The sequence below is a fragment of the Porites lutea genome, chromosome 4 (assembly GCF_958299795.1).
Source record: "Porites lutea chromosome 4, jaPorLute2.1, whole genome shotgun sequence".
NCBI lineage: Eukaryota > Metazoa > Cnidaria > Anthozoa > Scleractinia > Poritidae > Porites > Porites lutea.
The window spans coordinates 4,614,870-4,627,235 of NC_133204.1; the positions used below are offsets into that span (position 1 = coordinate 4,614,870).

Consider the following 12,366-nt stretch of genomic DNA (forward strand, 5'->3'; position numbering starts at 1 on the left):
ACACAGCGCTGAGTGACTTTCCAAACGTGGAGGCTAAAAGCGAAGAGCAAAGAAACTGTTTAAAACACGTAGTCGGTAGGATAGATGTCTTAGCAATTTCTCACCGACTGGCTTTAGAAAAATCTTATTTTCCAGCTTTTTCCTCGAATAAAGCGTGCGTTGGAATGAAGGCAGGATAGAATGCCATTTACGATTGTTGTGGTAACTCCGTTGATTACCATCATGGAAGACCAAGTGCAATATTTGAACAAAATCGGAGTAGCGGCGGCAATGATGGGAGGAGATATGGATGAAGCCGTTAAAAGTGGAAGCTGTGAAATTGTTTACTGAAGTGCCAAATCGTGGTTGCCTAATGAATGGACAAAAGGACTTCAAAAAGGAAAGCTTGGAAAGCAAGTTGCAGCTATCGCTATTGACGAGGTCCACTCAATCACTGAATAGTAAATTTTCCCTTCAATTGTTGTGCATTTTCATTGCTTGAGTTAACGATCTGTATTGAAACGGCTTTCTATCGAAATGAGCGATATTTGTTTGTCACTTGATTCATAATTTTTTGTCACGTACACGCTGAAATCATGTTTTAAAGCCGTAAATAAATTCATTATACATGAATACTTCTCCCGCCTTCTATTGTCTGAAAGTCTTACATTGGGTTTTTAGTAAGATTACGTAAACATAATATTAATTTTTGATCTGACAAACTTCGATTTATTCACAAGAAAAATAATAAATGCATCGATCGGGTTGTAACACCAGTCTTGATTGACAAGTGAAGACCACCTACAGCTGATGCGGTCTGAGTGGGCGGAAGAGTCTATTTAAAACAAATCTAACAGGCGTTCCCTCTCTCGCCTCTCCTCCTCCCTCGCTTTTATTTTTTCGCGCTCCTTTTTACTTCGCACCGCTCCCCACTATCTGAACGCCTGGAACAGGCTATGAGGCGATTGCCTGCGAGCACGTTCTCCATTTGAGGATATCGTGAGCAACAAAATAACGACAGGTCTTTGAAATCGACGCGTGGTCATGACAATGAATCGTTGTTGGTTTATGGTTTACTAATGGTTTACACGAAGCTGAGAGTACATTCCACGGTTGAGAGAGCGCGCGTATGTAACGTTAAATGTAACGCGATATAAGGAGCCGGTACCAGTTTCTTTCTCTGATTTCGTGAGCTGAGGGAACGCCTGACAGATTTTCTACAACTGATCAATATTGCACCCTTGTATTGTTCCTCAAAATGGCCTTAAGATTTTGTCGTAAAGTACAGACAAATCACAGTAAGTCTTAAATGATATGTTTCATGAACAGTTTCCTCGGCTCTTAGTGCATTTTGTTGATTTTTCCAGATATTCTACCATCACAATCGAGGCAACTTCTCAAAAATTATCTACCATGTCTTTCACGAGTGTTCTGTCTCAAAACGTCCTCTGCCGGTTCAGCGAGTGGAGTTTCCCAACCAAAAATTGATAGGTAAACATTCACTTTTTATACATTCAATGTGTTTTTTGTATTTTCCGTGTGTATTTTCCCTTTGCCGGCCCAGAAGGTCTAAGAAAGTGAGCTTCTCGATCGATCGAGGTCCTCAACAAAGTCAAGTGGTTTCAAGTTACGTAACTCCAGATGCAGATGGAAAGAACAATATCCATGCAACTTGGTTTTTCTTTGCTGAGGTTCTACGCAAAGTTTTGTCTTCATGACAACAAAGGAACAGATAAGTAGTATTTATTCATTTTTTTGTGTTTTTTTTTCAGTACGGTGCAAGTCGGTTCAAAGCCAAAGACTGGCGTAATGCTATTGAACATGGGTGGCCCCGAAACAACAGATGATGTACATGATTTCCTATTGCGACTCTTTTCTGATCGAGACCTCATGGTGTTACCAGCTCAAAGGTCTGTAGACTACAATAAACAAGCTTACATATACTATGTGATCAATCATTTCTCTGCCTATAATAAGAACACTTTTGAGGAGAATGTTAATCAGATGGAGAGGAGAAAGTCGTTTACGTCACATCGCAAAATTGGCAAGCAAAGCATGTTGAGTCGTAGTCTGGAGAGAGGGAATGGTGGCAGAGCCTGTAGACATGCCTTTGATGCCACCAATCTGCTGGCACCAGCAATTAACTTGTCATTGAAATGTCTTGAACAAAGGAGTTTTCTGCTGTCTCATCCAGTTTTTTGCCTTTTTTGCCAGCCCCACTGTGAAGCCTAATCCACATGAGGCTATTCCTGTGCAAGATTGCACTCAGGAACAAAACAGTAGTCCATACATTTTTTTCCAGCGTTTGACAATGCAAATGGATAGTGCAAGTTATTAACATGCAGCAAAAGGTTAATTTAAATGCCATTTCTTCTCATAAAATAAACACAATTTTTTTTCAAGTTGCTAAACATGTGTTGATAATAATATTTGACGCTTGTAGCTTTTAATGGATGATTTACCTATTTGTCCTTTTGCTTTTTTTTTTCTTAAATTAATGGATCACAGTAAAATGGCTGCCTGGATTGCAAGAAGAAGAACTCCTAAAATACAAAAACAGTATGAGAAAATTGGTGGAGGATCTCCCATCAAAATGTGGACTGAGAAACAGGGCGAAGGGATGGTCAAACTGCTGGATGAGATGTGCCCTGAAACTGGTAAACCTTTCTTTCATTCTACCTCATGGTATAATATTATTGTATCAATAATTATAAACAGTAAAAGGTCATTTCATCATGGCTTGACTGACAGATCAGTGACATCTCCATTTAATTGACCAATCAGGTCAATAACCATCAACTGACATGGTGCAACCCACTTGGACTCTGAAGATGACTATCCAGTTTGTGTAATGTAAATGACGCAGCTCATAGTATGGCGCATTCCTATCAGATTTGATTGTTTAAAAATATCACGGATGGAAGTCGGTATAAATTAGGAGGTATAGGGGCTTTGCTTGTGCAATTTGGCACAATTTTTATGATGAAAGCAAAGCAAGATAAGATGAAATGTTACCACACTTCTTATGACAATACTTACATTTACATGGAGGGAAAATAAAAACAACTTAAATTAATATAACAAGGGAAAAATGCAAAATCCGATGTAACAGCATTTGCAACTATTTAAACCTAAAATTGTTTTACAAATTAGACTACTAATTGCAAAATTGCAAACTAGAACATGATACAACAAAAATATAAAGAGTCTGTCCTACTAACTAAAAGGTGCTTTGCATTTCCATTATAAAAATGTTATTATGAAAAAAAAAGATGAAATGTTTGTTTTAACTTTACTCTTTTAATTAATTTACCTAGATGTAAATCATAGAGAAACCTGGTCACCAAAGTGGCAACTAAACCAGAATTTTTAGTCACCAAGGAGAAAATGTTAGTCGCGTTAGTGACCGTATCAGTCACAATTTCGAGCCCTGCTATACTTAACAGCAGGTTGTCAAAACTTCAGAAACTGTCAGCAACAGTCCTATTCAGGACTACAATCACCCAGATTCCACCTGGTTATTATGTATTGTAAAATAAAAGTATAGTGAATTTTTATTGAAAATTAATTTATAGCACCACACAAGTTTTACATTGGATTTCGTTATGTGCATCCCTTGACAGAGGACACTGTTGACGAGATGGAAAGGTAGGTGACTAGTTATATAAGATTCAGTGTAAGAGTTGTTATAGCAGCCATAAAAATCCTAAATGTTAGGATTAAAAAAATAACAATACAGTGTTTTGTATTTTATTAGTAAATCGAGGCCACAAAAGTTGAATGCAAGTGTTACTGTTTCGTTCATGCTGTGTTAATCGTAATTCTGTAGGGATGGAATAGAAAGGGCAGTGGCATTCACTCAGTATCCACAATACTCTTGTTCCACTACTGGAAGCAGTTTAAATGCAATCTACAGACATTACCAGCAGAAAGGAGCTGTGCCATCCATTAAATGGAGTGTGATTGACAGATGGCCAACACATCCAGGTTTAGTTCAGGTAAATAAGTATCAATATGTGTTTGATTATAACTGGATATATAAATCCACTCCAATTCTTGGGAGGTTGCCAATATATTCTGGGATGAGGTTCACGTCTGAAAGTTTTCTGCTCCATCCATTTTTCGTGGCAGTTTCCAACAAACATTTAAAACCTAATCAGTCCATTACTAAGTTTAATAGAATTGATATTTTCTCCCTACTAGCTTGACTCTGGTCATTTTTGGGATAATTAGCAATTAATGAATGAGGCTTAGTAGGATTATGAAGAATTAAGCAGATCTCGCAGGGTGTTAACCACTGAGGCTGAAAGAAGATGTGGCAACACCCTCCGAGATCTGCTTAATTCTTCATATCCTACAAAAGCCGAATTCATTAATTGCTTTATTATTCATTCAAAGTAATTCCTAGTTTAAAAACATAGCTAAAATATGCTTACCTGCATCGATGTTAAGTTCATCTTTAATAGTGTACGTGTAGGTTTGTCCAGCTCCGCAAATATTCTCCAAATAGCAGATGTCGCCCTCCTAGTTGTCTTCTTGCTGTTTTTGCTATGTTTTTAGCTATTATTATTTTTGCCTAGTTCCAGCTGTAGTTCTTACTCTTGAAACGAGTGAAGTGTCCACCATTTTTGTTTTCACAACCAAAACAACTCAACCTCTTCCCCAGGTCTTCTTGGTAATGGTGCCTTAACCTGTAGCAGGCTGCGTTTTTGATGTCATTTACTCATTAAACATAAAATTCTTCCAAATTTGGTCATCAGTAACTGATTAATGTGAATTATGCATGTGCTTTTAGCCAATCAGAATTGGGGAAATATTTGAATGAATAATGATATAACTTAAACATCTAAACGGAACTTCACACTCTTGGGCCTCCTCTACCAATTTTTTAGTCTCTTCCCCCTCCCCCTTACAGGAAATGTCATCATTTTTGACAATGCCACTCCAGCGCTTTGTATAATGCGCTACGCATATATGGATTAAAGTGACAACAACATCAAAATTGCTAGACACGCCAGCGCGGTATTTACAAGTTACTAGTACTTTGCTGAGACTCTTTAACAGCCAAATGCCAAGAAATACAGGCAACAAATGAAATTCAATCAACATATTTAGGATTTTTATGAAATGAATTTGTGTCATAAAATACTTCGCTATAGCTTGTTTACTGAATCTGCCAGGTGCAAATAGCTTGTCCATGAGAACACGTTTCTGTATGGTTGGAATGTCTTTGCAATCCACTTAGCCTCCTTTTAATTTAGTGGTGGACTGTTTTTTTATTTATTTGCCTAATGTAGGCCTTTGCAGAAAATGTTCAGGCTGAATTAGCAAAGTTTCCTGCGGATGCCCAGAATGACGTAGTGATTCTTTTCTCTGCCCACTCTCTTCCAATGAAGGTATTCTAACTCATATTTTTATGTATAAGACATCACCATGAATGAATTATTTGAATGTATTATTAGATGAGATTAGCAATCCAGGCTTGAATTTAACACCATTGTATCCTTACATTACTTATTTATTACTTAGATTTGTATTTCAGTCATATCTTGGTACGTGTGCATGCACAGTTTTATTCTGTACGCATGTATTATTTATTTATTTAATTGACATGTACATTTAGTTTGTTAAATAACATCTTAATTTTACTTTGCGTTATTTTCCTCACTTATTTGTGTTGTCCGTGACTGTGCTGACATTGTGGGTGGTTCCTTCTAAAATGTTCTGCAATTATTATTGGTATAGGATTTAATGGAGCCGAAACCAATTGTGAAATTGCACACATTTTTGGCATCCTACAGATGAACAGTTGACCAGACCCTTAGAAAGAGGGGGGGGGGGGGGCTGGTCTCCAAAAAATTTTTTTCAGCCCTTTGGGCCTCAGTTTGGTCTAAAAATAAGCGGGGAGGCAGGTCCTAGGGCCCCTCCCCTGGATCCGCCACTGCATTAGGGTTCCAGAGCAAACATCTTGGTGCTGCCTTGCAGATGTTGCTAGCTGAGGTTAGATAAATTTTGCCACGCAGGCTAGATACCAGTCACCTTAACCCAGATAAATTATTTGCCGAGTGACACATGGCTTGCCCTATCTTTAGATCATTGTCTTTCAGGCAATGCCTGTTTTTTTTAATATGATCTGCTGGACACTTAACCTCTCTAAGCCTTGTCTACGTATGAGAAAGAACTCCCATTTTTTATAGGTTGTGGAGAGGGGCGATCCATATCCTCAAGAGGTTGCTGCCACTGTTCAACGTGTGATGGAGACCTTGGGCCACTCCCATCCATACAGACTTGTATGGCAGTCAAAGGTCAGAATAATCTTATTATTTACTAAAGCTCTGTATGGTTGCCCTTCTCGAAGGGGCCAGAGATCAAGAGACTCCAGGCAAAGTGATATCAAATGCCCCTTCTGTTAATCAGGTTAATGGAACAAAACGGAACGAAATCCTGCTCATTTTTACTTAGATCATATCTCTTGATCGTTACCTACTTTTTCTAAGTGTCATTAAAACACTCCCTTTGAACAGTGCTTCAGTAACTGGACATTTATTTTTGTTTTGCAAAACGTTACCTTGCCATATTTACTTGAAGGAGAACTGTAGCTCTTACAAAATTTTTTTGACTGGTCCGTATTTGATAAAGTTTGATCTGTATGCTTGAATTGTCCCCCTCCTCGCGCGTCCCTCGTATCGAGCTCTCAAGCGCCCAAATTCCCCCTTCCCTCTCCCCTTTTAACGCCTGCCGCGTAGGCTTCCCCTCTCATAAATAAAATATTTTACCTCTTAATTTTAGAATGCTGATCATGACAAAAATAGACCCGTTGTATTGATAGTTTTTTGAAACTATAATGGTGGGGGTAATTGGTAGGTGTTTTTATTGCAGTGTTTAGTAGAGCCAGGTAGTGGAGTTATTATCTTATGTGTTTATTGCACTGTATCATGTTATGATTTTGGGTCTTTGTTAGGTTGGTCCCATGCCATGGTTGGGACCTCAGACAGAGGATGCCATAAAGGGCCTTGCAAAGAAAGGAAAAAAGAACATTCTGTTGGTCCCTATTGCATTTACCTCTGACCATATCGAGACACTTCATGAGCTGGACATAGAGTATGCTGAGGAAGTAGCACATGAGGTGTGTTTAGTGACGTACATGTAACGCATGAACGCTTTTCATAACGCTTAACATATCACTAATCCTCTAGCCTGCGTGCAGGCTCACTTATGCGAGCTCGGGAAAAATGTTTGGCGGCGGAGTCCCAAGTGGGAGAAGAATGGGTGATCGAGCCGCGTGGGAAATTTCCAGATCTGGGTAGTGACGCGTCATCAGTGTGGAATTCCTGCGCTCGTTTCTCAGACGTCAGTTTACAGGGAAACCCGTAGTGGCATCGCGAACTGTTGGCCGTTTTCTCAGGCTAGGCCAGGGACAAAATGGCAAATTGAGCAGCGGAGTTACGTTCAACTCTTTCGCGTTCTTTTGCGTCCTCATTTGTCGTTGCTTTGTCTTTGTTGTGGTTCAATTTTATGCTTGGTTTAATTTTTTTTTCAAACTCATCATCATACATTACCATATCCCAAAATAAAAGTAAATAAATTTAAACCAAGGAGAAAATTAAACCACACTATCTTTGTTAAATCCGCCTAATTTTAAGAAGCCGACCATTAGAACTGATATAGATGACCAACAGCCTCTTTTTGAGATCCTTACCCTCTCTTCCGGCAAAAACAAGAACAAGAGGTAAAGAAACAGTTTTATTCTGGCGGTATTGTGGCGTTATTTTTTTGCAGAAAGTTTGAAGGAACCATAAGAACTGTTCTGTTATATAAGAAGAGAGCAAAAACGTAATATTATGATGTTCATCTTAACTTTTTGCTTTTGCAGGCTGGTATCGAGAACATACGTCGAGCTGCTTCGTTGAATGACAGTCCGACTTTTATTCAGGTAAACGGTTAGATAAGTAAATTCTCCCTACAAGCACCCGCTGGTAAGTAAGAGAAGAGCATGTTAGGGACTATAAACCATAATTGATAATTATTCGTTACACACGGGCAACAGGAACAATAACAAATTAATGCTATGTACATCTTTGACTCTCACACTCATCAAGCTACAACTTGACTGGCACGTGGTCCGTGAAACTACTCTCGTACATGCGCAGTAACATTGACCTATTGAAACTATTCTCTCATGACAATAATAACTAAATTTTTTGTTACTTTTTTTCTTGTTTAGGCAATGGCTGATGTGGTGAAGTCTCATTTGGACTCTGGAGTCAACTGCTCTCGCCAGCTTCCTCTCCGCTGTCCAATGTGTGTGAACCCAACCTGTGGCCTCGCTAAAGAGTTCTTTCTCAACAGTGCATTGTGAAATGATCAGAATAGGGCTAAATAGTAAAAACGTTCGCGCTCTCTCCTCCGTAAAGAGGCTTGAGCAAGGTGTTGATTGGTGAAAAACATGAAGCTAAAATCAGTAGTGGGTGCATTCGTTTTTGACAATTCTTGTTTCGTTCTTTACAGATAGCATGGGGATAAATGGAAATGGAAAATAAGAGTTGACGATTGGCTTAGAGTAACTGATGAAATTATCACTTATTGCTGATTCGAGTTCTAATGTTTGAGTAACTCGTTGTCAAACGTGGCACCATTAGAGAACTTTAGATTTGAGGATGAGAACGACTACGAGTACGAGATTTTATTTAATGTTCTCTCGCGTACTGCAAAAAAATAGACACCCTGTAGAGCTTCATTGTACTTTTTTTTTTACCAGAAAAGTTAGTACTGTTATCTTTATTGAAGGAGGTTAAGTCCTCTCCCGATAGCAAAATCATAAAACTTCCAACATTTGATAACTTGTTTCCGCCACTACAACATTCTTGCTTAACTCGTGGTAGCAGGAAGACGGCCATCACATTTTCCACCAAAATCGCATTGGTTCACGCGCACTCACTACTTAGTATTGAGAAAATCTAGTAGTCGTCCTCGTCTTAAATCTAAAGGTCTCTAATTGAAATGCTTTACATCCTTACTTCTGGTCTTTTTCCTCCTTTTTTAGCCTGTGCCAGGCTACAAAATAGAAGGGAAAGCGGATAGAGAAAATTTGCGCGAAAACCGTGTGGGAGCCGGTGAGAGTCGCGGAAGTGGAGTCTGCTAGCATTGTTTTCTATACCTCATTCCGGTATACCAGCTCCTGATATACCCTATACCTGGTCAATTTTGACAGTTTCCGTCAACATCTACGTCAATCAGTTAGCTTCGTGCACGCACAGTCAAACAAACATGTCGTTTTTCGCTCGCTCGCGTAATCGCTGCTCGTCCGCTTTTTTCGTCTACTCGCCTTTGCCGTCCAAGAGCCTGGCACAGGTTACCTTTTTCTATAATAAGGCAAGGTCATGTGATGCAACAGCACAGCAACTTTTCTCGCATCTTTTGAAAACCTGGCACCTAATCTACGATGCGACAAAACATTGTACTCTTGGAAGTATGCGCGCAACAATTCGTACATGGCTGCAACAAATTTTCCATCCAACATTGAGTGCTTTAATGCAGACCTAACAACTGAAAAGCGACCGTGATCATGTTGTTGTCTTTTTTGGATAAAAACGCGGAGAAAAACGGAAAAATCGTTGCGCTTGGCTTTCATTGCAGCTGGTTGACCTTGCGTTTGTGTGCGATATTGTATCGATTTTCCGCGCCTTGCTGTAGCCCCGTTTTGCGGTCAAGTGGCCAGTTTTGTATTTCATGGTCTCAGCATTTAATTTTTCACATTTCCGCCTAGCGGCTGCCTCTATTTTAATGTGAATGCTAAGAGCGTTCCTTTTCTGTATGTAAATGCAAACATATTTAAAGTGCCAAATAAAAGTAGATGAATAAATTAAACAGGCAGTACATGTTAATTTCAACAGTCTCCAAATCGAACTGGCCACTGGTTGAATCAAATCACATCTATCTGTTTGAATTAAACACTATAGGCGGAAATCTTTACAGTCGAACCAATCTGTACCACGGGAATCCTCCTTCCCCACCCTCCCTTGGAAAATTATTATTAAATAGGTTAGACGCAGTCGCAACAAAGCTGGTTGCAATGGTGGAAGTGTAGAACTTCAAAGACCTTAACCTTTTTCTTGCACACCCCATTTTAAAGGAATTTTTGAAGTGGAATTCTTTTTTTGAACCTTGAAAAGTCTGTCGTTAAAACAAAGAGAAAATACATTAAATTTTAAACAAATCAAAAGGCTTCACTTCAGGAAAACTGCCAATCCAATAATCAAAGTGTTAGTTTGCGCTAGAAATCACTGAATTTCAGGGAAGTCAAAACCTAGCAAGGAAAACTTTTGGACCATTTTGATTTGTTGCTTAACTTGACTCCTGTCTAAAGCTCGGACAAAAGCTGGGTCTTGTCCCTCATACTTTCAGAATAGTTTGCAAAAATTGGTGTGCTCGCCCGATTAATTCTGAGGATCCAATTGCAATAAACCAAGTAACGCTGGGCGTAGGTGTTCTATTAAACGTCTAGCGATAAAATGTTTGAACGTTAGACGCTCTTAGGTGGTAAAGTCCGATGCTGAAATTTGTAAAACTGGCCCCATTGGGTGTTTCTTCGTCAAGGGCACAGAAGATACGAAAGCTGAACAATAGCTGCTCGTTAGATAACAATGAATTCCTGATAAAGTTACATCATCACACAAAGTACATTATTTAGAATTAACCGTATCATTAGGGCTTGTACAAAAATTTGTAGTCAATTTTGATCCTTGGTCCATTGGTTAGTAAGTCCTACAGTAGGTAAGTTTAAATTGTTTTGAAGGAGGCAATATCGACGAAGTTTGTTAGGGTTATCCAGTCATTTACGCTTTTACCTTAATTTCTGCTACAACTCTAAACCGTATGTGAATGCTAGAGGTCCATTAATGGGTTGATTAGCGTTTTATATTTGAAGCCAAAGCCACTTGATGGTGGACCGTCAAATGTAAGTCAATTCACTTCAGGCTTCATTTTAGTTTGCTGGTATACGATATGCGTAGATGGAATATTTATCCTTTCCCCATGAAACTTATGAAGCTGGAATTCGCTGATTATAAGCTGTCAAATTGAAAAAACGAAATACGTCCGAAGGGAATCCTTTTTTTCGCGAATACAAGAAAGCGGGCCGGGAGCTTCGTGGTCGATGTAGTGAAGCGATATCTTTGGACTTGTTTGATTCGCCTTCATTCTAATGAACGGTCCCAAAAATTGTTTTTTTTAATGCTATCTGGTAAACAGTGTGTAGATCTATTCTTCTACACGTTCTACTCGTGTACGTTCTACACACACACGTTTCAAATGTTAAGATGTTCCTTGCTCCGAGAAACAAACCTCATTTCCATCAAGGGGCCTTATTCTTAGCGATTTTTGAGGCGGATCTGATACAATTGCAATTGGTTCTAGAAAAGTCTCTCCCACACAAGAAAGGATCCAAAAGCGAATTTTGCGGTAGACTGAAAAAAGGCGACGACCATCAAGAGCTTTTTTACTTGGGTTTGAGTCGGGGAAGGTCTGTGAGTTACTGAGACAAAAATCTAATATGTCTTTACCTATATACACCTATTTCAATTAAGGTTGCTCCTGTGAACCATGTTTCATAGCCTGCAGTGCACTATGGTAAACCCTTTTGTAGCGGGAAGTTTAATCTTGTTCACGTTCATTGAAATAATGGAGACCGTTTGTAAAAAGGCGTTCAAGAGAGCTTTCAAGTCCAATGGCTGCTAAAATTCTTAAGCATAAGCGAGCTGAAAATTTTCATTTTTAAAATCTCATAGTAAAAAATTACTTATTACTAATTATTTCTTTTAACAACATTAATGATTAAGATTAAGCTGCGTTTTTTGCATGGGCCAGAATGCTGTTTATTTCAATAAATCAAATCAACGCTATTCTTTTTTTATTCAGTTTTTTAAAAAAATGCCTTAAAAATAGATAAACACGTAATGTTAAGTTATTTATTGCTGTTCAACAAACGCCTTGAACTTTATTTGATTTTTTTTAAACTCCATCCAAAATTCCAACGTGCACGGAGCCAAGAAAACTCGTTGAAAACTTGCAGCATTTGCATATTACCACAGAGAAAAACCTAACCTCAAATCACTGTCTTAAATTAAAAAGCCTAGGATTCAGTGTTTTGAAATACATTGTCTTAAAATATAACGTTCTGCTGACATAGCATAGAAGCGTCAGCAGCGTTTGCTTTCTAGGTTTCTAGGCTCGTTGCAGGCACATAATTTACTAGACTTACTATAATAATGCACCGCGGGCTATGAAACATGGATCATGCATCATTCTTCTCTGAAGCAACCTTAACTGAAATAGGTGTATACATTTTTGTAGTAGTTTAGTGAAGCATTAGAAGCTACTGCTGGCAAA

At 38.7% G+C, this 12,366-nt stretch overlaps 1 protein-coding gene across 1 annotated transcript; it reads left to right on the forward strand.

Annotated features, from left to right (window-relative positions):
- The first annotated feature begins 1,128 nt into the window (after positions 1-1,128).
- On the forward strand, positions 1,129-9,846 carry LOC140935317 (ferrochelatase, mitochondrial-like). The gene is made up of 11 exons (XM_073384870.1): positions 1,129-1,277; positions 1,347-1,470; positions 1,752-1,889; positions 2,488-2,636; positions 3,555-3,627; positions 3,809-3,977; positions 5,277-5,375; positions 6,177-6,284; positions 6,941-7,105; positions 7,853-7,912; positions 8,204-9,846. Exons 1-11 carry the CDS (start codon positions 1,238-1,240, stop codon positions 8,336-8,338), a joined length of 1,260 nt encoding a protein of 419 aa, XP_073240971.1. The 5' UTR covers positions 1,129-1,237; the 3' UTR covers positions 8,339-9,846.
- The last annotated feature ends 2,520 nt before the right edge of the window (positions 9,847-12,366 follow it).

Bases quoted from the DNA above. Each gene is read 5' to 3' on its own strand.
- LOC140935317 (XM_073384870.1), top strand. From the start codon at position 1,238: ATGGCCTTAAGATTTTGTCGTAAAGTACAGACAAATCACA. The intron at 1,278-1,346 runs GTAAGTCTTAAA...TGATTTTTCCAG, and splicing joins TAAAGTACAGACAAATCACA to ATATTCTACCATCACAATCG. The intron at 2,637-3,554 runs GTAAACCTTTCT...ATTAATTTATAG, and splicing joins TGAGATGTGCCCTGAAACTG to CACCACACAAGTTTTACATT.